Source organism: Sminthopsis crassicaudata, chromosome 1, assembly GCF_048593235.1.
Source record: "Sminthopsis crassicaudata isolate SCR6 chromosome 1, ASM4859323v1, whole genome shotgun sequence".
NCBI classification, from domain to species: domain Eukaryota; kingdom Metazoa; phylum Chordata; class Mammalia; order Dasyuromorphia; family Dasyuridae; genus Sminthopsis; species Sminthopsis crassicaudata.
The window spans coordinates 10,718,031-10,743,057 of record NC_133617.1 but is presented as its reverse complement, the minus strand read 5'-3'; the positions used below and the strand labels follow the sequence as shown (position 1 = coordinate 10,743,057).

Sequence of the window (25,027 nt, the reverse complement as noted above, 5' to 3'; positions counted from 1 at the left end):
CCCAGTGAGGCCGGGAGCCCCTTCAGGCCTGGGCCTGGTTTTTGCCCTTCTTGGGATCCCCAGCACTTAGCAGAGTGCCCGACACACAGTCAGTGGGTCTGTTCCGTTGTCCATCCTTCGTTCTCGAAGAGGACCCCCTCGTGAGGGAGGGCTGGTCAGGGCTTTACGCTCCCCTGCGGCCATCCGAGCCCAGGGGCACGATACAGACTGTTCTGGACACCTGATTCCTCGCTTTAAGAATCTGGGAGGTGTCCTTTGGAGGAGAAAGGCATTTACTTGCTCTCCTTAGTCCCAGAGGGCAAAGCTGGGCCTGCGAGGGGAAGTTACCGGGAGAAGGCATATTTGGGCCCGGTCGAATGAGGACTCATGGCCTGGGATGTTTGGGGAGAGGAGGTTCTTCTCACAGCGGTTCCGAGCCCAGAGATGGCTGTTGTTCATCTTACTCCTTGGCTTCAAGGTCCAGGCCTTCCATTTGGGGAGGACTGTCCCAGTAGATCGTGGTCACTCACTTAGTGCGTGCTCTTCCGAGCATCAGTCCATCAACACAGATTTATTTATTGAGCACCTACTGTGCACCAGGCACTGGACTAGGTGCTGGGGAGACAAAGAAAGGCCAGAAAAGCAAGCTGTGCTTATTGTCTCGCCACACCTTGCAGCCCCTGAGATAGCACAGAGTCGCACCCAAGAAGCGGCCTCTTTCTCCCTCGGGAGGACCTCCCAGAGCGTGGCTCCGCCAGCAGGACCTCAGAGACCCCGGGCCGCCACCCTCCATGCTGGGCCTTTCAGAAGAGAGCTGTCAGTGTTTGCTCAAGAGAACCCTCTGATGTCCTTAAATCTGGAGGGACTGTGGGACAAGAGCATGAATTCAAGGGTATCGGCTTTTAAAGTGCTCCCCATGTACATAACGGTGGCCCAGGTGGCCAAGCTGGGATTGCTTTTGCTCTTACACACATCTGGCCTGGTGAGTGCTTGCAGCTCAAACATTACCCAGAATCGCTCAAGACTCTCTGGCTTAATGCAGAATAAATGACCTTCAGGAAGCGAGCGGAAAAGCCATCCGGAGCTTCCTTGCCCTTCTTTGTAAGGCACCACCCCTAGCCCTGGAGCCGTGGACCAGAGGCCTCTCTAGAGTGGTCAGGCCCCCCTGCAGCCTAGCGAGCCCCAAAGCCTGGGGGCCATGAACAGCTCAGTTGGCGCTCTCCAGACGGGCACAGGCTGTGCTTTCAGGCATATTGGTGCAGAAGGAATGACTGACCCCCATCATTCCACCTGTCTGCCATGCTCAAGCCCAGCCCGGCAAGGCTTTGGAGGGAGAATGGGCCCTGTCCACCCCGGGCACCAGTGAGGAAGTGCCCAATGCTCACAATCATGATACCCCCCCTCAGTTGTTCAGGAAGAGACTGAGTTTCAGTTCATCCCCGCGGTTACTCCCGGTTCCAGAGCCTGGCCCGCCTCCCATCACACAACAGCAGGCGTGGGCAAGGAGCGACACATCGATAGTGAGCCGTTAGCCTTCCCCTCCCCCTGCTAGGCAGCAAGGTCCAGAAGGGCCGGGACCACGCACTGCCTTCTATACTCTCCAAACCCCAGCACGGAACCTTGCCCATCGTGCCCACTTACACATGGGTGAGTGAAAGAACCCAAGTGCTTCTTGATCACCTGCTCTGTGTAAGGCTCTACGGAGTGCTAAGGACCAAAGAAAGCATTCCCTCCCTCAGGGAGCTCATGCTTCAGCAGGGGGTACAATGGGCACCAGAAATGTTTGGAGAAGAGTGAGAACAGGGCAGGAGAGCTTTCCCGTAGGAGCAGCCCCAGAAGGGAGTGAGGGATTCTGAAAGGTGCAAGCGAGGAGGGCGTCCATCCCGGGTAGAACCTAGGCGATGGCAAGGAGGCGGGCGATGGAGCCTCAGGCCAAGCAACCAGCACTGAAGCCCTTTCGTTGGAGGTGTGATGGGGAATGATAGGGGAAGGGGCTGGAAAGGTGAACTTTAGGGAGGGAAGGAAAGAAGGAAAGGAGAGAGAGAGGAAAGGAACAAAGAAAGGGAGAGAGTGTGGGGGGGAGAAAGGAAGGAAGGAAGGAGGGAAAGAAGGAAGAAAAAAAGGAAGGGAGAGAGAAGGGGAGGGAAGGAAGGAAGGAGAGAGAGAAAGAAGGGAGGGAGGGAGAAAAGGAAAGAGGGAGGGAAGGACAGAGGGAGGAGGGGAAAAGAGGGAAGGATGCAGGATTTTGTAGCCAGTGTTGAATAAATATCTGTTCAAGGTTGACTATGTGAACCGAGATACTTGCACAAGTAAAGATGAACACTTGGAGGCCTCGGGAGCTGCCGTCCAGGACAGGTGCACCTATTTGGATAACTCACGTGGGTGAGCTCTGGGCCTGGGTTCTGCGGGCGAGGCATTCGCTCTCCTGTCAGAAAGAAGGCCGAAACGTGTTGAGAGCGAGCCCTCTATTGGCAGTTCCCAATTCCTGCACTGGGAATAATAAAAAGCAGGGAACTGGAGCGGGCCTGACTGGCGGAGCTGGCAGCATGAAGTTGCTCCTCAGAAACTCTGTTCTTCCTCGATAGGGCCCTGCTGCAGCTACACTGGGTACGGCCACGTCCATTCTAGGGACTGCTCTGGGCATTGCCCCCCAGCTGCCCAGGATGAGTGACCCTCGGGCAGCCCCCAGGACTCTTCTCCCTCTTCCACAAGACACTTTTAAGTTACTTAATATTTTTCCTCGGTTACTTTCAAAACAATTATTTTTAAATTTGTTGAGTTCTGGCTTCTCTCCCTGATCCCCACCCACAATTAAGAGAGCGCGAGTGAACTTTGTAAAACATTTCACAGGATACTTTTAAATGGTCTCTCGCTGTTGCTACAAACTCCCCTCCTCTGTCCCCTTCTCAAGTCAATGGCCTTCTGACAACTTGAAAATTTTAACGGAGCGCTGGGGAAAGTACGCAGTGTGAGGCAATGGATCGTTCTTTTGAAGCCAAGGGAATGGGGGATCAGCAAGCGGCCTCGGGGAGCGGTCTCCAGCGCAGAAAGGGGTCGCCTACAAGAGCCGGGCCCAGGGCCGACCTTTGGGAGCCACCACGCTCTTTCTTCCCTGGTATTTCAAGGGGCCACATGGAGACAGATGGAGGACAGGCCCTTGCTCCAACCACAGCGATTCTGGAAAACATCTGAAATTGCTTGAAATTGAAACCATGGGCCGCCATGTTGACTGACCTTTTTTCTTTGTTCCTCTTTCCCTCCATCCCTCTTCTCTCCCCTCCTTCTCCTCTCTCTCTCTTCAGCACCAGCAAGGGAGACATATTTTGCTACTATGGAAACCGAGGTGAGCAAGAGCCTATCGTATTAACGCCGGGTAAGTTCTCTTCATGAAATGAATGTTATGAATGTTGTGCTTAATTTCACACCTGTGTTATTTCTGGAATGACGGCTCGGTGGAGCGATCGAAAAGAAGCAGTTAACTTCCTGTTTCATTCTTGTCTTCTCTTGCCATTTACTTTCTTTCTAGTAACGATCATAGTTCTTGTTCATGGGGAAGTTTACATGATAACCAAGTGCCTTCCTTAAAACAGACCCAAGAGCCCAGCTTCCAAGTGTCAGTATCCCCATTGTTCAGATGAGGAAACTGAGGCTCGTCGAGGGCAGTAACTGTCAGGGAAGCTCCCGTTCCCCATCCCACACAGCCTCTCTGACAATTCCCCCAGACAAGACCTTCCCAGAAATGGCCTCCAAGTTGGCTGTTCCTGCCCGCTTGGATTTTGACACATGTAGGTACTCCTTTCACAGTCGATTTCTCAGTCACAGAGTTAAGTCCCTCAGGAGGGACTGGTTGACAAACTTTTTTGAAGATGTCATCGGAGAAAGAAAGTTGTGATTGGAAAAGCCCATGGCTGGGTCACATGGTGAGAGCCCACACCCTTAGTGGTTTGGGGAAACCCCTTGTGGTGAGCTTGGGGGAGGGACTGCTCAAATGCACAAGACGGAGTGATCCACCTCCTGAGAACCATCCTTCCCTTTCCCCTGAGCTCTCTCCTGCCTTTCCCTCCCCCGAACATTTCTCAGTCTTTTCTGGACACCCCAAGGAAGTCTTGCTCTTTTGGAGCCTCCCAAGACTTGACCGAGAGAGACGGTGCAGGGGGTGGGTGAGCTCCCCTGCTCTGTTCAGCCCCCCTTTCCCTGGTTCAGCTCGGCACCACAATTCCAGGGCAGCCAGTAGGGGTTGGGGGATCTAAACTTGTTCAGGCCAAAGAAGGGGAGGGCCAGGGGAATGGAGCCATCGCTACCATGAAGATTTCTGCCACAGAAAAAAAGCTTCATGCTGCTCTGGGGGACTTGAGCGCAGGACCAGCAGGGGATGGACTCAGGCTTGAGTCAGGGAAGCCACCGATCAAGGTCGAGGCTGTGGATGGTTCTTTCTGGGGGGGCTAGACTAGGTCTAAGCTGCTGAAGCCTGGATGGGCCTGTGGTTCTCTAGTTCCCTATTTACAATTTGTTTAACTTAGTGGCTGTTTTTATTGTTGTTCAGTCATTCATTCATTCATGTCCACCTCTTGGTGATCCGTGGACTGCGGACCATGGCCTGCCAGGCCCTCCTGCCCACCTGTCTCTTCATCTGTCCAGGCTTGTGGTCATCACTTCCATGACTGTCCATCCCATCCTCTTGCCAGCCCTTTCTCCTTTTGCCTTTGATCTTTTCCAACATAAATTTACCAGCCAAAATAGAAACTGTCAAAATAAAAGTGCCCCAGCCTAGTTTCAAAAGGATTAACCCCAAACTCTACAACTTATTCCTCGAAATCATCCCCTGATGTAGGTGGGTCCCTCGATTTCAAACATGCACACATGGGGTGCAGGGTGGACAGATGTGGATGAGGCACGGTCAGAGTTGGAGAGAACTTTCAAATCCACAAGATCCCAGGTGCATTTAAGGGCCATTTCTGCACAGAGAGGCAACCATGGCAAGTAGTAGAGCACAAAGACCAGAGCAAGGCCCGATCCTGGAATACTGGGGGCAGAAATGTGAGAGCCCAGAGTGGGCAGAGGATGCTGTTCATAGGGCACAGAGAGAGGGAAGGACTCACCCTTATTTTGCCAGAGAAAATCAGTTGGGGCTACAACAAGTAGCCGAAGGAGAGATTAAGTCCAAGATGAGTAGGGAAAGAGTAAGAGAGCCCTTGGTCGTTTTCAATGAGACCAAATGACCAGGCCCAACAAAGTATATTCCATGGCAGTGAAAGAACCAGTGGCTGTACGAGGAAAGACTGCTAGATCTTATACAAAGACCAGCAGCCTTAGGATCAGGAGACAGTGGTTTGAATCCTGCCTCAGATCCTCCCTTACTTGGTGTCATAATTACTTTAGCTCTTAGACCTCAGTTTCTTCAGCTGTAAAATGGGTCTGCTTGTATATTGCTTACTGCACAAGTTTTGAAAAAGCTGTTCAAGCCTGAAAGTATTAATGGAAGCTATTATTAAAATATGATTGTAACATCACTATACCGATACTTGAAAAGACATCAGAACTTCTTTTTGAGAGCGCGGTGGATAGCTATGGATGTCAAATGTTGCTTGCACATTTGGCTTGGCTTTCCTGTGGACAACTGATTAGAATTATCAGCACAAGGAGCAAAGTAGGAAAATTGTCAAGGTACAAACTCAGAGTAGATCTAGAAAATTCTTTGTTACCAATTGAAAGCATCAAGAAGTCAGCGATGAAGGTCTCTCTTCCTAGAGACCTTCAGGACTAAGCCGAATGACTTCCAGAGGGATGATATTGGGAGGCGGGAGGTGGGATTCAGGGTTAAAGTCAGGAGGCATTTAAGGTTAGGGTTAGGGTTAAAGTTGGGTTAGAGTTAGAGTCGGGCGGCTGGGTGGTCTCAGGAGTCCCTTCCAAATCCAAAATTTGGTGTTTCTGGGACAAGAAGGGGCCGTGTAGACTAGACCAGAGCCCTGTTAGCTGATTTCAGAAAATGACCCAAAGACTGGATCTCAAAGAAGAGAGACCATTGTTATCTGTATGTCCGTTTAGAAAAAGGTCTCCAGGAGAGTGCCCTGCGGATCTGGGCCATTTATCGCTGTCCTCAGTTACTTTCTCTAAGTCCCAGCTTTGTGTCACATGCAAAGTTCAGCTCCCATACGAGAAGCCGTGTCTGAAGGGAATTCAGTGAATCAGAATTCAGGACTCTTTTTGCCAGGCAATCTGTTGGGCCAAATGTAATAAGATGAAATTTATTAGGCATAAATTGAGTCTTACACCTAGGATTTCAAAATTAACCGCACTCGTATGAGGAGGTTACCAGGGCTAGGTAGCCATTCATCGGAAAAAAGTTTGCCGTGGACATTCTCTCAGGTACTCTCTAGTTCTGACTCCTACAGCCTCTGAGGTGGGTTCAGAGGCCTTACATCTTACTAGCCTCCATCAGTGCTTTCATTTCTTTTTTTTTGTTTTGTTTTGTTTTTATAATATTATCCCTTGTATTCATTTTTCCAGATTTTCCCCTCCCTCCCTCCACTCCCTCCCCCAATGACAGGCAATCCCATACATTTTACATGTATTACAGTATAACCTAGATACAATATATGTGTGTAAATCCCATTTTCTTGTTAGTGCTTTCATTTCTTAAGGGCAATAATTCAAAGCATAAAGCTTTGTTTAATGATTCACTTTAAAAATGTGCGTAGAAATGTAGGCCTGAATTATGGATTTGCTAATTATTCTTCTTTGAAGCCAATATTAAAGAGATTTTGATTAATCTTCTTGAATTACAGGGGCTTATGGCATTGGCCCTCATTAGCCAATGTACTTAAGATACAAGAAAGACAAAAACCAGTTCAGGGCTAGACCTAACTCAAGCCCTCTCGCATTTCAGACCCAGCTTTAGAAGTCTATGTAACAGTGGCTTGGGAAAGATAGTCAGCTAAGATACAGCATTGATTGCAGGAGATACAGCTCCCCTCATAACCCTAGAGAGACATGTCTAGTCAGCTCTCTTTATTCCTTTTTTTTTTTTTTTTTTTAAATTTTTAAACATTTTTCCTCAGTTATATTGAAAAGATTTTTTTACACATGTTTTTAAAAGTTTTGAGTTAAACCATATATGAAGTTATGCAAAATATTTTCGTGTTGTGAAAGAAAATATAGATTTCCCACCCTAAGGGGAAAAATCCCTCAAGAAAAATAAGGGGGGAGAGGGGGAAGAGGGAGGAAGGGAAAGAAGGTAGGTGGATGGAAGGTGAAAAGAATGCTTCAATCTGTATTCAGACACAATCAGGTTTTTTGGGTATTGATAGGATTTTCCATCATAAATCCTTCAGAGTAGTGGATCGTTGTATTGCTGAAAATAGCAATCATTTAGAGCTGGTTACTCCAGAACATCGTTATTACTTTGTATACAATATGTTTCACTTTGTGTGAATAAACAAAGGACTTTCTAGGTTATTTCCCTGAGAGCATCCTGCTCATCATTTCCCACAGAATAATAATATTCCACTACAAACACATCCACAGTTCAGCCTTTTCCCAGTTAATGGGCATCCCTTCAATTTCCAATTTTGTGCCCTGCAAAGAGATCAGCTCTAATAATTTTTTATAAATATTTATTAAGTATTTAATACATTCTAGGTCCTTTTCCTTTTTTTTTTTTTTCCAATTTCTTTTTTGGTATTCATACCTAATAGTAGTATTATTAGGTCAAAGGATATGAATGAATTTATAGCCCTCTGGGCATAGATCATATTATTGATTATTTATCAATTTGAGTATGGCTCTTATTTTTTATAAATTTGACTCAGTTCCCCCTTTGAGGAATCAGACCTTATCAGAAAAACTTTCTTCGAAATTCTTTCTACAATTACTATTCCTAACTATTTCCTCCATTTATTCTGTCTCTCCTTTTACCCTCTCCCTCCTCAAGTGTTTCGCTACTGACCACTCCCTCCCCCAATTTGTTGTCTCTTTTATCACCCTCCCCCTTTCCCATATCCCATTCCCCTTCAATTTTCCTACAGGGTAAAACCCCTATTGAATAAGTATGTTATTTCCTGTTTGAGCCAATTCTGATGAGAGTAAGGTTCACTCACTCCCCCTCTCCTCCCTTTCTTCCCCTCCTCTGTAAAAACTTTTTCTTGCCTCTTTTTTTTAATCTACTTCTCTCTTTCCTTTTCTCACCCCTTATATTCTCATCCCTTTATATTCAAGTCACTCCTATGCCCTCTGTGTGTGTGTGTGTGTGTACCTTCTAACTGCCATAATAATGAGAAAGTTCTAATATATCCTCCTCCCATTTAAGAATGTAAACAGATAAATCTTTTTAATCCTTTATGATATCACTTTCTTGATTGCTTCCTCATGTGCTTTTCCTGAGTTCTGTATTTGAAAATCAAATTCTCCATTCAGCTCTCATCTTTTCATAACAAATTCTCTAAAATCCTCTATTTCACTGAATGACCAACTTTTTCCCTGAAAGTTTTCCTGGGTTGGTGATTCTTGGCTACAGTCCTCACTCTCCAGAATATCATATGCTAAACCTCCTTTAGTATAGAAGCTGCTAAATGTTGTGTTATCCTGACTGTGGTTCTACTATACTTGAATTGTTTATTTCTGTGTGCTTGCAATATTTTTTCCTTAACCTGTAAGTTTCAGAATTTGGCTATAATATTCCTGGGAATTTTCATTTTGGGATCTCATTGTAATGGTGCATTTATGTAATGGGTGGATTCTTGCAATTTTGATTTTACCCTCTGGTTCTAGAATATTAGGACAGTTTTCCTTGAAAATTTCTTAAAAGATGATGTCTAGGCTCTTTTTTTTTTTTTTTTTTTTTGTGATCATGACTTTCAGGGAGACCAATACTTTTTAAGTTCTCTCTCCTGGATCTATTTTTCAAGTCAGGTGTTTTTCCAATGATATATTTCACATTTTTTCTTTCTTTCTTTTTTTTTTTTCTTCATTTTTGGGAGTTTTGTTTTATTGTATCTTGATTTCTCTTAAAGTCATTAAATGGATTTCTTCCATTTGCTGAATTCTAATTTTTAAGGAATTATTTTTCTCAGTTAGCTTTTGTCCCTCCTTTCCCAATTGGCCATTTTTGCTTTTTAAGGCATTCTTCTCAACTTTTTGTATTTTCTTTTGCACCGCTCTAAATTCTTTTCCTATTTTTTCCTCTATCTCTTTTTCTTGATTTTTAAGATTTTGAGCTCTTCCATGTTCTAAGACCAATTCTTTTTCTTGGAGGCTTTGGTTTAAGAACTTTGACTTTGTTATCCTCTTTTGAGTAGTATGTGTTTTGATCTTCCTTGTCTCTATGGTAACTTTCTATAGTCAGAAACTTTTTCTGTTGTTTACATATTTTCCTAACCTATTACTCAAATGTTAACTCTTTGTTAAAGTAGGACTCTGCTTGATGCCCTGTCTTAAGCTCCTGCTGTTTTTAGAGATCCTTCTAAGGACCTGGCCATAAACCTTCTTTTCTGCCCTGGAATTGTTAGGTGTGTCCTGGCCCACTGTAACTGTAAGATCTAGTGTGCTGAAGCCACAGAATCCTGCTTTGCTGATGCTGGGACCAAGGCTGGGTCTCTGCTGGTGCAGCCTGGGATTGTACTCTGAGCTCCCACACTGGTTCCACAGACTTTTTCTGTTGATCTTCTAAGTCTTGTTTGGTGTTTCTGAGCTAAGAGGTTTAGAAATCCCCAGTATGATGTTGATTCCAAAGTTCCTAGACCCATTCCTACTTTACAGATGTGAGGCTGGGGCTGGGGCTGGGACCAGGACCAAGGCTTCACTGGGACTGTACACTGGGCTTCTGCCCTGGTTCCACAGACCTTTTCTTCTGATCTTCTAAGTGGTATTCAGCTGGAAAATATTCTACTCCATCTTTTGGGATGTTCTGATCGTCTAAAACTTATTTTTTAAAGGAATTTGGAAGGACTTGGGAGAGAGGCTGAGCAAGTTTCTGCCTTTGGCTCCACCCTCTGGTCTGGTTTCTTGAGGGAGGAAATCTTCCACTAAATCTGAGCAGCTCTTCCTCCTCAAGTGCTGGCCTTTTTATGCCTCTGATGACTGGAAATTTCCACCCCTTCTCAAGTCTGGAGGCATTTACAGCCTTGGTGAAGGGTGGGACACCAGTCTAGCCTGAAAGACTCCAAAGGCTAAAAGAAAATCTACCTCATTATCATAGACTGGAATAAAGGGAGACATCACAGAAGATGATGTCAGCAGTAAGTGCCATAAAAAGGAGAGAAAAGGAGAACTTTTTAAAACATGGCCTTGAATTTCTGTAGTGAAATGTGAGTAAAAGTTCTCACTATTAAAAAGGAAAGCAAGTTAGTGGAAAATTAAAATATTTGTGTTTTATGGTAATGAATTCTAAAAAGCACTAAATATTGCCTCATACTTTCTTAATAAAAAATTAATTATAATTAATAATTAATTTTAAAACTCCATTCTCCATACTAACTAACTCCATACTCCTATCACGGAAGTAAATTGTGTCACTCAGTAGAGCTGAAGAGAATATAGGATGGCAAAGAGTCCCAAGGTTTTGTCTGTCTTCCTTCTTACAGTTGCCATTCCCAAGATGTCAGGGCTATCCCTGGGGGAATTCTTGCCAGTAGCCCGGCTCACACAAGTCCTCCACATCTTCTCACCTGATCTGTTCTTACTATGTTTACTTCATCATTCTTCCAATAAGTCCCAATGGATAAAAGCTGTCCTTTGCTTCTTTAGGGTCTGGGGGTCCCAAGATGGGCTCCCAAGATGCTGCCTCTCCTAATCACAACAGCTGGGTCTATTTGTCCTTCTAGAAACATCTTTGATGTCTTTTCCGCCACGTTTCACGTGTACATTGGACTTGGTGACAGGAGGTCTGCTTATATATTTTTCCACAGCCCTTTGGAGTTGGGAGAGTTTTGCATTTTTAATTAAACATCTGTCATTAAAAAAAACCACAAAAACAAATAACTTCATGTTACAGACTATGAGAAAAAAAAACTTTATCAAAAGATGTCAAAGACAATACCTAGTATCAGGATATGAGTTTTATAGTGTTTCTAATGATAAGAAGAAAAAGAAAAAAAAAAACAAAAACACGCGAATTAGCTAAGGAATTGTTTGAAAGAGGTGAAAAGGGATGAAATTTATACTTGATAACTGCAAATCACAAGCAGCCGTTTTCCCGAAAGCCCGTTCTCCTGAAAATACATTAACAGGAATATGGATTTAACACAGCCGGGAGCAGTCCAGGGAGGATTCTGGGAATGTGCAAGATGGTTATTTTAATATGAAATACTGCTATTGTACAATCTCCCCATAATAATCTGATATTCCACGTAATGGATAGAACCAAATGTTAGGAACATTGTTAGTTTTATTTTTGTGAGACAACTGTGGTACCTCAGGAAGACAGGTCATGAAATAAACATTGTCTTAACATCTTTTATTAAGAAATCTGCGAGAGAAATCCGGGTAGGCAACAGGTAGATGATTTTTAAGTTTTATTCTTTTCTGTAAATGTGGAGGAAGAAATAACTAGGTTAATGTGGGTTGCTGCATAGTGGACAGAGTACTAGGCCGGGAGTCAGCCTGAGTTCAAATCTAGCCTCAGACACTTAATAGCTGTGTGACCCACCTAACCTTGTCTGCCTCAGTTTCTCCATATGTCAAATGAGCTGGAGAAAGAAATGGCAAACCATTCCAGTATCTTGCCAAGAAAACCTAAATGCGGTCCCAAAGAATCATAAATGATTAGAACTGACCTACAACCGCAAAAGTGGGACTTCTGCCCTTTAGTAAATATGCTGGAAGCCACATTTGGTCCCAAAAACAAACCCCCTGCCTCTGAGTCACCCCCACAATCTTATAGCGAGAGAAGCGGACCTCGCCCAGCCCTCTGCCGTCGGAGGTTGGAAGGCTTTCTGGTTTGGTAGAAAGCACACTTGATTTGGAATCCTGACCACTTTCTGGGTGTGACTTTGGGATCATCATCATTGTCACTCGCATTTCTTAAATACCTACTACTAGGTATTTACCAGAAGCTCTCCTAATCACTCAAAAAAGAAATTTCCTTTTCCCCCCACCACCATCCTGAGAGGAAAGGGCTACTATTCTCCCCATTTTACAGGGAAGGAAACTGAGGCAGATCGCACCAAGCGACAGGCCTGGCGCTCTCAGCTGCACCACTTCTGGGCCCACGCAGTAGATGACCTTGGATCCCACGACCTCTGGGAGGCTCTCTCTTTGAGGTCACTCCCTTGAGCTCCCCTCTTTGCTCTTCCCCGTGCCCTGCTAGATGTGTTCTACCTCCTTCTCCTCCTCCTCCTCCTTCTCTTCCTCCACCACAGAAGGCCATGGCCTCCACTGGCTCAGGTGGCACCTTTCCGTCCCCAGTCTCTCCCTCCTGCAAACGTGCCCATGTCCTGCTCCTTTTGCCCCCGAGCCTCTTCTACCCTTTGTGGTGAATTTCCTAGGAGAAAGCGGGGACATCGGTGCTCCCTTCCCTCCCCAAACTACCACAATCCAGTTTCTAACTATGACTCCCCTGAAACAGTGAGCAGTGACCTCTTAGCTGCCCAGCCCCTCGGCCTTTCCTTAGTCTTCATTTACCCTGGCCTTCTCAGTCTCTCACACACCGTCACTCCTCCTGGATCCTCTCTGGGGCTCTCCTCCTCCCTCTGTGACTGCTCCTTCTCTGGCTCCTTTGCTGGAACATCCCCGGATCACGCCCTCGGGCCACAGATATTCTCCTCTTCTCTGCCCCTCTGTTCTTAGGGGCTCCAGGAGCTGTTACCATCTCCAAGCTAAGGATTCTCAAATCCATCTTCCCCAAGACTTCCAGCCTCCACTTGTTTTCTTTCACTTTGTCAGCCTTAGAACTTCTCCCAGGTAACTTCTCTTGGAGCTGAAGTCTCCCTGTAGCTTTCTTAAAAGCTGTGGACTCAATCTGTTATCTTTCAGAGAGCAGATAATGGCATTCCTTGTTTTCAGACCCCTCCATCCCTGACATCCCCTGTTCTAAGCTCCCTCCCAGCCCTGATATCCCCTGTTCTAAGCCCCCTCCCAGCCCTGACATCCCCTGTTCTAAGCTCCCTCCCAGCCCTGACATATCCCCGTTCTAAGGCCCCTCCCAGCTCTGACATCCCCTGATCTAATCTCCCTCCCAGCCCTGACATATCCCCTGTTCTAAGGCCCCTCCCAGCCCTGACATCCCCCACTCTGAGATCCCTCCTAGCTCTGACAAACCATGTTCCAGCTCCCTCCTAGTCCTGCCATCCCCTGTTCTAAGACCTCCCTCCAACTCTGACATCCCCTATTCTAAACTCCCTCCCAGCTCTGACATTCTCTGCTCTTTGTTTTATCACCAACTTGACAGACGTCAATAAACATGAAAACTTCCATATACCAAAAAATGACAGAAGCATATGAAACCAAGAATATCTGTCACCTGCAGCTAATTTTTAAAAATCTCTAATAAATGTAGGGACAGGTAGTGACTCAGTGCACAGAGCACTGGGCCTGGAGTCAGGAGACTCCTCTCCCTGAGTTTGATTCCAGATTCAGACACTGACCAGCCATGTGACCCTGGGCAAGTCCCTTAACCCTCTTTGCCTCAGTTTTCTGATCTGTAAAATGAGTTGGAGAAGAAAGCGTCCTATTCCTCCAAAATCTTTATCAAGAACACTCCAGATTAGATCACAAAGAGTCAGACACAATGAAAAAGACTAAAAAACCAATAAATTTAACAGCCGGGACAAATGCTGCCCTGCGTGACTTCCTGAGCTTCCTGCCATTGCCCTCCCTTCTGAGTTTTTTTGAGCTGTTCCATTGATCCCGTTTCTGCTTTTCTTTTGACATCATCTTCCCCACCTCAGACTGCCTGCCCTCCCTTGTCAAATAAGTAGAGTCGAGCCAAAGCAGTGCAGGATGTGCCGTGCTCAGCAAAGCCTGAGTCCGTCCCTTCCCGCCATGAGGTGGCAGGCGGAATTCATCTTACGGAGTCGTCACTTGTCACTGCATCGATCAGGGCGCTTGAGCTTTTAAATGTCGCTTTTCTTCACTCCGGGGTAATTATTCTGTCAATTGTTCTCCCATTCCTGCACACTTCATCTTGCTTTCATGGGCCTTTTATTATTTTTTGTGGCATAATAATAATAGCTAATGTTTCTAGAACAGTTTGTAGTTTGCAAAGTGCCTTACGGATCCTCATGTGCTTTTCTTTTTAACAACCTTTGGAGGAAGATGCTCTTCTTACTATCCCCATTTTGCAGATGAAGAGAGAACTGAGCTCAGATCTCCTTAATCCCAAGTCCAGTGTTTCAGCCACTAAGCAAAGTTGCGGCTAATTAATATTCTTTTTTTTTTTTTTTTCCTGAGGTTGGAGTTAAGTGACTTGCCCAGGGTCACACAGCTAGGAAGTATTAAGTGTCTGAAACTAGATTTGAACTCGGGTCCTCCTGAATTCAAGGCTGGTACTCTATCCACTGCGCCACCTAGCTGCCCCCTAATTAATATTCTATTGTGTGTACACACCATGATTTTTCCACCATCCCCTAGCCAAGGTCACCCCCTTCTTTGTTTCTAGTTCTTTGCAACAACAAAATGTATTTTTGTCCATACCAGCTCTTCCTTGCTTTCTGTAACGTCATTGGGTGTATCACTGAGTCCAGGCGTGTGCACAATGGGAGGGGAAATGGAGTGACTTGGAAGCTCTTCTCCCACTCTCTGTTTCAAGGTTTCTGTTTGTTGCCTTGTTTTTTTTTTTTTTTTTTGAACTTTAACCTATATTGTAACCAATATTGTTGTATATCGTATATATAACTAATATAGTGTAACCCAATATAGGTTAAACATGTACAATTCTTCCAAACATATTTCCACATTCGTCACGCTGCCAAAGAAAAATCAGATTAAAAAGGGAAAAAGTGGAAAAAAAAAAAGGAAGCAAACCTTTACAACAAAGAGTGAAAATACCATGTTGTGAACCACACTCAGGGAGACTCCATCACAAGGTCATTGGGATTGCCCTGAATCATCTCATTGTTGAAAAGAGCCACGTCCATCAGAACTGATCATCACATAATCTTGTTGTGATTATGTTCTATGTACCATCATGTCCTGGTTCTGCTCACTTCACTCAGCATCAGTTCATATAAGTCTCTCCAAACTTTTCTGAAGTCATTCTCCTGATCATTTCTTACAGAGCAATAATATTCCATAACATTCATATACCATAATTTACCCAACCATTCTCCAGCTAATGGACATCCATTCAATTTTCAGTTCCTTGCTCACTACAAAAAAGGCTGCTACAAACATGGTCCTCTCCCCTTTTTTATGATCTCTTTGGTATATAGGCTGGATCAAAGGGTATGCACAGTCTGATAGCCCTGCGGGCATAGTTCCAAATTGCTCTCCCACATGATTGGATCTATTCACAACTCCACCAACAATGTATCAGTGTCCCAGTTTTCCCACATCCCCTCCAACATTCAGCATTATCTTTTCCTGTCATCTTAGCCCATCAGAATTGTGTTCATTTGCTTTTCTTTGATCAATAGTGATGTAGAGCATTTTTTTCATATGGCTAGAAATCGCTTTAATTTCCTCATCTGAAAATTGTCTGTTCATATCGAAAGGCTCCTATTTGTTCCGACAATCCGGGCCCTGAGCTCCAACAGTCAGTGATGTAAGCTCCATTCCGGCTCTGACATTCTTTACTCTAAAGGCTCTTCCAACGTTTACATTCCGTCATCCAAGGACTCTTCCTGCGCTAATACTCTTTGTTCTAGGATCCTTCCCGGTTCTAACAGTCCATGTTCTAAAATCCTCCCAGCCTGGCCATTCTCTGTCCCATCCACCAAAGTCACCTTCAGGCCTCACATTTGTGAATGCACAAAATTGAGCTTGCTTAACATTTTTTACTTTATATTGGTATTTAAAATAGAATTTTTAAAATTGTATTTTCACCAGAAATAGATGAGTTAGGCAAGTATTTCACATAAGTGCTGAGCACCCAGTGAAAATGAGAAGGGTTTTCTTGTCTGACTTTGTCTCTTTTGTTTGTGTTTGTTGCCTGTGACAAGCCTCAGGGAAGGGAACAGAAAGATCCCTCTATGGTATAGACCAGGAAGCCAGCAAGAAGGCTTGTCTAGTGGTTCAGTACTATCTGTGAACTCCACGGAGCCTTGGTTTCCTCATCTGTAAAATGGGAATAAGGAAGATTGTAGTTCCCTTCAGAGAGGCAGAGGGGCAGCTTCAGAAGGAAAAAGACCCCAGTGCTAGTCCTGGCTCCCTTACTCCCTGCATGCTTCTGCCCGAGTCACCCTACGTTTGTCCCAGGCAGCAGTCCAGGACGCCAAGGCTCCCTCTTCTGACTGCATATTCTACCAAGGCCTCTCAGTCTCCCCTCTGCGCTCCCATGAGGCTAGATTCTAGTGCAAGAGAGAGTTTCCATACTTGCAAAAGACCAGGAGAGAGCTGAATACAGAGATCTTCATAGTTCTCCTTGTAGAACATGCCCCCAGTAGGGAGCCCGTGAGGTGAGGACAGTGATTCGAGAGCTTGTAAATGTTGAAATCCTAGCTATTCCCCTTTTAGCTGTTCCTAAGAGGGCTCTCGGGAAGCCAGGCTGCTCCGCTGGCTGGTGGCTGGCCAAGCGTTCCTGAATCTCCTTTTAAAATGCACTTTCAAACCCATAGGTGTGTACGGACTGAGCAACTCTCTTCTGGAGACGCCTTGGAAGAAGCTTCAGTATGGGAAACAGCTCTTCGTGGATGTGATCGACCAAAGCCAGGACCTCACCCGAGAAGACCTGATCGGTGAGCTGCTCAAAGTGATGAATAATGAGGAATGGTAAGAGCTCATCGGCAGCGAGTGCCCTTCCCGGCTCCATGCGCCTCCCTGACTTACGGCGAGGGTAGGAGGGGCAGGAATCAGAGAGGCCAAGGTACAGCTGGAGGCTCGAGGCTCCAAAACACGTCCGTGAGCCGAGGGCCGCGTCAGCGCGTGCCGGGTGAAGTGCCCGTGCCTCAACAACAGGGTAGTCAGGGATTCTCTCACTAAAGCATGAGACATGGCTGCCGCTGGTGCCGTCTTGGGCCGTGCTGCTGAGTGCATCTGGGCCAGGAGAGGCGAGGTGATAGACAGGGAAGTTCCCTTCATTCACCAGTCATCAAGCACCCGCTTTTTTCACTCCTCGGTATTTGATGCTAGAACTACAGAGACAAGATGAAAAATGGTCCCTGTCCTCAGGGAGCTTCCATTTCTGTGGAGAAATGCTTTTGCCTGGCCTTTCATCCTTAGTGAGAAATAAGAGAAATCGGTTTCACCACGGCAGGGACTTCCTGATGGGAAACACACCCACCTACGTGTGTGCGCACATATACACACATGCATGCGTGTACACACACGCCAAAAGAGGCAGACTCCTTTTCAAGCCTTAGCCTTCAGATTTACTTGCCTGGTAGAATGACACGTCCGGCCCGGGGTTATTCAGGAACCACACGTCAGAGATGGGACTTTGGTAGGTCTTCTGGACACCGAGACGGCCAGTTCTTTACCCCTTCCGCCATATTGCCTTTCCAACCGTGGGATGTAGTGCTGTGCGCAGGTACTAAGTAAATACGCCCAGATGTGAGGAGAGAGGGTACAAAGGCCTAAGAGGCTTGAAGCAGGCTCCCCCGGGAGGTAGCTCCTGAGCTGAGGAAGAGAATTCCCAGAGGGACACATTCCAGGCATGTGGGAAAGCCCACGTAAGGGCATCGAGGGGGGAGATGAGATGTTCAGGGAATAGCCAAGAGGCCATTTGGACCGCATCTAAGAACCTATGAAGATAGATAAGGTGGGCAGAATAAACTTCCTTTTGAAGGGCTCTGGGTGCCAGGCTAAGGATTGTGGATTTTGTCTTAGAGACGTAGGGAACCATTATTAATTTTTGAGAAGGACTATGGTCAGATCCACGCCTTATGTGTGTGAAGCGGAGATTAAAGAAGCGATAGAGGGAGACCAATTACAGGTTATTTCCATAGTCCAGAGAAGCAACCATAAGCCCCTGAGCTAAGGTCATGGTCTGGTGAGGAGAGAGACATGAGAGACGAGACTTGCTACCAGGTGGAATATGGAAGAGAGAAAAGTAAAGGTTGATTCCATGTTTGTGGCCTGGAAGTGTTAGGATTACTAGGTGAGAACTCAGGTTGTCCAGACAACCTGAATTCTCACCTTGTCACTATCCAGACACCCTAACATGGAAGCACCGTGGGAGGAGCCTCAGTGGTGGGGGAGATGAGTTTCACTTGTACCCACCGAGAGGGATGTGCCACAGCATATCCGAGAGGAGAGGACCAGCAGGACTTGGTGACGTGGTTCCGATAGATCACAATGAAAGGTCATTGGGTGTCACGTTCAGAGAGAGAATGACTGAACCACTGAGAGCTGATAAGGCCATTCAGAAGAGTAGAAGTTTCTCATCTACTGGGGGGATGGTTAATTGTGGCCAGCCAACGCAACGAAATGTGACTCTAAGGAGTGGCGTATGTGATGAGTATGGAGAAGCATAGAAAGATTTCCACGAACCGATGCAGAGGGAAGTGGGCAGAGCCCTGGAGGTCAACAGTGTAAGTGGAAAGAACAGTCACACACCAAAAATCAAAAGTGAATGTGTCAGAGTCCAAAGACCAAGCAGCACTCGGATGAAGAGATGTGAGAGGACGCTCCCAAGATGCCCCTGGGGACGGTGGCAGGTCCATGGCGGGCACACTTTGCTCCTGTTTTCAATGTAGGGATCAGTCATGCTGACTTGCCACTTCCTCTCTAAAGGACTTCTTTTTGTCATGTGGAAAGGCCCTCTGGGAGGGAGATCTAAAAAACAGGAAGTATCAATAAAAACTTATTTTTAACAAAAGCAACGGTGGAGAGACGAGGGTCAGGGCCACAAACTTGGAAACCCCCTGGGCTAGAGCATGGAACAACGATTTAACAAAAGAGACTGAGAAGGAAGTACCCATGAGGAAGGAAGAAAAAGCAGTCATAGGACCCAGAAGAGAAAAGTCTTCGGAATGGTTGACAAGATCTAAGTCAGGGAGCTAGGTCAGGAAGATGGGGCCTACAGAAAAGTCTGGGGAAAGGCCTAGGAAAGGGCCTGAGGAAAGGCCTAGGAAAGGGCCTGCCACTCGGTTTTTAAGATTGTGCATGAGGTTGGAGAAAGCACCACCAGCCGGGCGAGGGCTTTGACATCTTGATTTGCAGGGCTGAGCGGAGAGTGGCTGCTGAAGTAACAGAGGCAGCAGAGAGGGCCTGGTTTGGGGGGAGGATGGTGACAAAAGGGCGGAGCTCTGCAGCAGGGCATAGTGAAGAGTGCTTAAGGCTGGAGAGACCCCGATAGGCTTGTAGGCAGTGAGGGCTTGTCTCCGCCCAGTGGGAGGCGAGATCCCCTCCTGAGAGGCAGAGGAGGAGGGACATAAGAGACAAGATTTGGAGCAGCTGGGAGTGAGCGCGCTTCAGCTCTGTTCTGGTGGAAAATGGCTCGTGTAGCAAGACATGTTACAGAACAACTTGGTCCGGGGCTCTCACTAGTGAAAGGGCTCGGAATCACGGTTCTGTCAAAGCTGTGGAGAGAGTGGAAAACAGAACAAGCGGGATGTGGGGACTGGGAGGCTCAGAGACCCAAGCTGGGGGCTGGCGAGGGTCGTCCTGACTCTCCCAGGGGGAACTTCCCAAAATGGAGTCATTCAGAGTAGTTTAGTGTGACAGAGAAGAATAAAAGGATTTCCACCCACCAGTAAAGGCCCCGCTGAGAGCAGAGAGCATGTGTTCCTGGTGGAATCCGATTTCTTGATCAGCCATTAAGTAGAAGAAGAGGTGGATGGTAAGCCAAGAGAGCCAGAAAGTAAGAGTGGAGGGTGGTGCAAAGCCGAGCCTGTTAACTCTAGAATCAGACTAAAGAGGGGAAAGAACACTTCCTGGCTGTGTGACCCTGGGCAAGTCACTTAATCCCAATTGCCTCAGCAAAAAAATAAAAATAAAAATAGGGGAAAAGGGGGGCAGGGGCAGGGGGATGGCCTGGAGAAATGGATGATCGATCATGGTGGGTCCCCCACATCTGAGTGACAGATTAAAGGCTGGAAGCTTATGTGTAGAAAGTCATTCCAAAGTTCAGATCTTGTAGTTGAATGTAAGATCTAGGCCCTGACCTCGAGTGTGGCCAAGGTCTCCCGGGAGTTTAGAGAATGGAGAGGTAGACGATGATGGAGGAGCCGGCAGTGTGAGGTGCTCTGGCCGGGCCACGGCTAGAATCTTGGGCCCAGTTTGGGCCACCATGGTGTATAAAAAGCATCAACCCGCCAAATCCTGTCCCAGGCAACGTCCCACGGTAAAACTTAGCAAGAGTGGGGTTCATATGGGGTCAGAATCATTTGAAAAGAACTGGGAACCCTTAGCCTGGAGAAACTTAAGGGAGATTTGATCGCTCTCTTCAGATACTTCAAAGGCCGATGACGAAGAGGGTTGGTCAGCTGGACCGCAAGAGAAAGGATGGGCAGTAGAGAATAGAGGATCCTGGGGCATTTTATGGCCCCATTGGAGGAGAAACTTGCTTCCTGTGGGGGTTTTCCAACTTTGGAAGATCAGGGCATCATAGTCCTGGAGCTGAAAGGACCTTAGAGGTCAATATAGTGAAGTCTCTCTTACAGAAAAGGAAGGAAACAGGGTCCCGCTCCCTAAGAGGCGAAGGAAGGGCCTGCCCAGAAAAACCACCTAGTAAATGTTCTTCCCCATGACGCAAGGTGAGAGCCCAGGCTGCCGAGCTGTGTGGCCGTTAGGTACCATGGTCACCATGACTAGAGCTGTTAAAAGGGAGCTGAGACAACCAGTCACAGAGGAGCCTGGGGAAGGATTGCCCACGTGAGGGGTGGGGACGGGTGGCCTCGAGGCCCCCCCCCCCCCCCCCGATTTCCTGGGCCATTCTCTCTTCAGTCTGAGGCCAAGCAGAGCTTTGACTAATTAGCCCTGAGGGCCGTGGTGGACTGGCCTGCTGTGGACACCGCAGCCTCATGGCCACCCGCACTAAGCCCACGCCCAGGACAAACGGAGACTTTGAGGTCCTGGAACGGGCAGGATGACTTTGCTCGCTTTGGAGGAACGGATCAGGAGAAAGAGACCGTCAGGGAAGCCATGGCGGCAGGGCCGGCAGACCTGGATTCAAACTCACTCTGGCGGCCTCCCAGGCCCTGCCACTGCCAGTCATGCCCAGCGTCCCCAAGCTTCCTGCTAAAAAACAGTCAGCCAGAAGTCCACAACACACTTCTCTGAATTCAGAGATGACAAACAAAATGGCCGTTGATTAAACATTTAGATAATAATGCAGGCAACACCCCCGCTACCTTTCTGTAGCCCTTCAAGGTTTACAAAGAATTAATTACACTCATAGAGGAGTTTTAAAACAGAGGTATGGGGGCAGCTGGGTGGTGCAGTGGGTAGCGCACCAGCCCTGAACTCAGGAGGCTCTGAGTTCAAATGTGACCTCAGACACTTAATTAACACTTCCCTTTAATTGGGCCAGAGAGCCAAAGCTCTCTTCGAATAGTAGGACTGCTCTTTCCTGGCACCTCCAGGACATGGGGATTATGTTACTAACTTTTTGTGTGATAGAAACTTCACAAAACGGCCAAACCCCATAGCCTCGAGAGCCCTCGTGTGGCCTTTAGCCTTTATAAAAGGCCTTTTATCCTTTGGGATAAAAAAACCAGGAAACTGTTTGAGCAGAATGGGTCTGATTCAAAATCCAGAAGGAGCGGGGTTAGAGAAGAGAGGGCAGGGCTAAGGAACAGACCCCTGGGAAGGAAAGACAACGCCCCCTCCCCCCATGCAGGGCAGATGGTGACCCCCAGCACGTCCCTAAACACAGTCACACAGAGGAAGGAATCTTGCGGGATGAGGCACAGCTGGGGGCATCGGGAACGGCCTCTGGGAGCCGAGCTTCGGGGACTGGAGCTATTCCAAGGGGCCCCAGGATGGAGGCAGGATGGCCGGGCCAAGTGGGGAGGAAGCTCGGGTTTCTTTGGAGCAGCATCGTTTGTGGAAATCAGGGAGGCTGATCCTGCAGAGAGGGATGAATGGGGCCTGAAAGCTGCCCCCGGCATCAGAAAGGGTCAGATGGAGGCGGGATTAGGAAAGGGCTGCCCATCCTGGGAACCTTCCAGCTGCTCGGAAGGCAGCTTCTCTCTGACCCATTTCTAGTCCTCATTCTGACAAGTTGGATTGGACAATGACTGGCTTTATGACCTATTTCCAACCATTGCTCAAAGACCTTCAAAGAAGAACACACTGCACCTCCTGAGACAGCCCCCTCTACCTAGGAGGTCAGCTTAGGAGGACCACCGGGGCGCCACAGTGCATACAGCGCTGTTCCAGGACTCAGGTAGATGCGTGTTCTGAGTTCAAATCCAGCCTCAGCCCCTTACTAGCTGGGTGATCCTGGGCAGGTCACTTCACCCCGTCTGCCTCAGTTTCCTCATCTGAGCTGGAGGACATGGCCAAGAAAACCCCAAATGGGGTCACAAAGAGGCAGACCCAGTGGGAATGAGCGAACAGCGACAAGCGTTAGGAAGGTTTTCTGACAGTGAGTACAAATGTGCCTCTTTGCAGTTTTCACACACAAGTCAAAACCTCCCTGTGGCATCATTGGTCCTCTGGGAGGTGAAGGACGAACAGCCCCATAGTAAAAACTACTGTTAGGGGGCAGCTAGATGGCACAGAGGATAGAGCACCAGCCCTGAAGTCAGGAGGACCTGAGTCTCAGAGACTTAACACTGCCTAGTTGTGTGACCCTGGGTGAGTCACTTATCTCCAATTGCCTCAGCAAAAAAAAAAAAAAAAAAAAAAAAAAAAACTATTAGAAAGCATTCTCTGCTCCTCCAATCTCTCACAAGGACCTGCAGAAACTCCCAGCTCCCAACTGCAGCAGGATCAGAGGCGGCTCTGGGTTCAACACAGAAGGCCCTGGCCATGTACAGAATGGTACAAACTGGTGACTCGGCCACTTACTGAGTCAGAGCAGACTGAGAGGCCCTGAGCCCAGGAGCAGAATTCCATGATGGGGAGAAGTTGCAGGCCCTAAACCATGGATCAAGCAAGGAGCAAATCCAGAGCCAGAAGAGCTGACTGACTTGGCTGCCAGGAGTCAACCAGATCCCAAGTTCTGATCTCCAGCTGTCCCAGGCAGGAATCCCAATCTTGAGAGGAGCTTTTGTCACCACGTTTTGTCATTGCCTTTGTGCCATTGTGAGCGAGCAGAGCTTTCCAACTGGCTGATAGTGGCTGAGTCCAGCAGCAATCTACTGGGACTCCAGGCAGGGAAAGCTGACCCAAGTAGTGCTCAGACTCAAATCCAAGTCCGGAATTTGCAGCTCTGACAAGGTGGGCAAAAATCAGACTTCACTCTGGATCAGTCACTTTGGGAGCATGGGAAGGTTAGTCACCAGCCTAACCTGTCCCTGAGGTTCTGGAATAAACAAGACTGAATATCCCCTAGCATAACCCCAGGCATATCGTAGGTGTTTAATAAATATTTATTGGCTGACTAAGAGTAGCAAAGACTTACCCAGACATTTCTTACAAAAGTGCATAGAGCACAACCCTTTCCTAAAGCTCAAAGTCAAGAAAAAAGCTGGAATAATGAGCAAATAAGAAAGAATCTCACCATAAAAAACAGATGGTGACAAAGACACTCAAGAAGGGAATGACTCCAAAACATATCTAAGCAAAATCTCATTGAAAAACACAGTTAAAGGACAAGAGCAGCTAAAATCTCAGAAGAGGTGAAGTAAAAAAATTAACGGAAATTTTTATAAATGAAATTAATACATTGAAAGAAGGGGAAACATGAGAACTATGGACAAAAAGGGTTGAAAAGGGAATTAATGGCTTAATACATGAGGTATAAAACTTTGCCCAAGTAACCAAGTCCCTGATAATCAGAATGGATCAAACAGAAGGTAAAGACTCTATGAGACAACAGAAAGTAGAAAGTAATTCAGGTAATAGTAAATATTACTAAAAATAGTAAAAACATTGAAGTAAAAAGTAGTAAAAATAGTAAACTATTAAAGTAATTAAACATAAAGAAGCAAATGTTAAGGCATCTCATTGCAAAAACAGTTCACTGGAAAACAGACCAAATAGAAATAATTTCAGAATAATTTAACTATTTGAAAGTTGTGTCTAGACATTACATTCAAGAATCATAAAAGAAAACTACTTAAAACCAGAAGGCAAAGTAGAAAGAGAATTCACTAGTCACCTTTTAAAAGAATCAACAGAACATAAACACCAAAAATAAAAACTCTCAAGAACATTATAGTCATAATCCAGAATTTCCAGCTCAAAGAAAAAAATATTGCGGACATTCAGAAAGAAAGAACTCAAGTTCCAGGGAATCATGGTCAGGATCACATGTGACTTAGCAACCACCACCAAAAAGGAAGAGGGAGCTTGGAATTCGATGTTCCGGAAGACAAAGAATATGGGCTTCTAGGAATAAGTTACCTAATGCTGGGGGATGGGAGGTGGTGTGGGAATGGATCTTTAATGAAATAAAGGACTTCCAAGCAATCTTGATGAAAATTTGAAATGCCAATAAAGTAGTTAAGAGAAACATAAGAAAGGCACTGGCTCTCCTCACTACTGTGGAAGATGGAGGAATTCATGAAAAATGGTAAATAATGCTGACGGACATCAAGAAGCATTTTAATTTCCTCTTCTTCATGTAAAGTTGCGATGGTCCAGGCTAGCTCCTCTGAAGGGCTTAGAATAAGTCCTTGTCAGGATAAGCAAAAGTCCTTGCCCCACATTGGGCGCCAATATGTAATGTGCTGTTGTCTCCAGAAAATGCCGATCGCTCTCTGGTCTAGAAGAGAGACTTCTTCCTCCAGAGAGCCACCTCAACTCTGACCTAGAGCAGAGACTCTCCTTTCCTCAGAGAGCCACCTCAAGTCTGGTCCAGACAAGACTCTCTCTCTCAAGTGTTGCCCAGAGAATGGGCGTGGGA

General features: G+C 46.6%; 1 protein-coding gene across 5 annotated transcripts in view; it reads left to right on the top strand.

The window, feature by feature from the left end:
• Positions 1 to 25,027, top strand: part of TANGO2 (transport and golgi organization 2 homolog) — a 148,487-nt gene that overhangs the window by 118,170 nt on the left and 5,290 nt on the right. For 4 of the 5 annotated variants that reach the window (XM_074292867.1, XM_074292830.1, XM_074292838.1 and 1 more), the window contains 2 exons: positions 3,282 to 3,352; positions 16,686 to 16,839. In XM_074292867.1, the coding sequence (XP_074148968.1) occupies positions 3,282 to 3,352; positions 16,686 to 16,839 (225 nt within the window). The remainder of the gene's footprint in view (positions 1 to 3,281; positions 3,353 to 16,685; positions 16,840 to 25,027) is intronic. The other variant, XM_074292857.1, reaches the window with a different exon arrangement.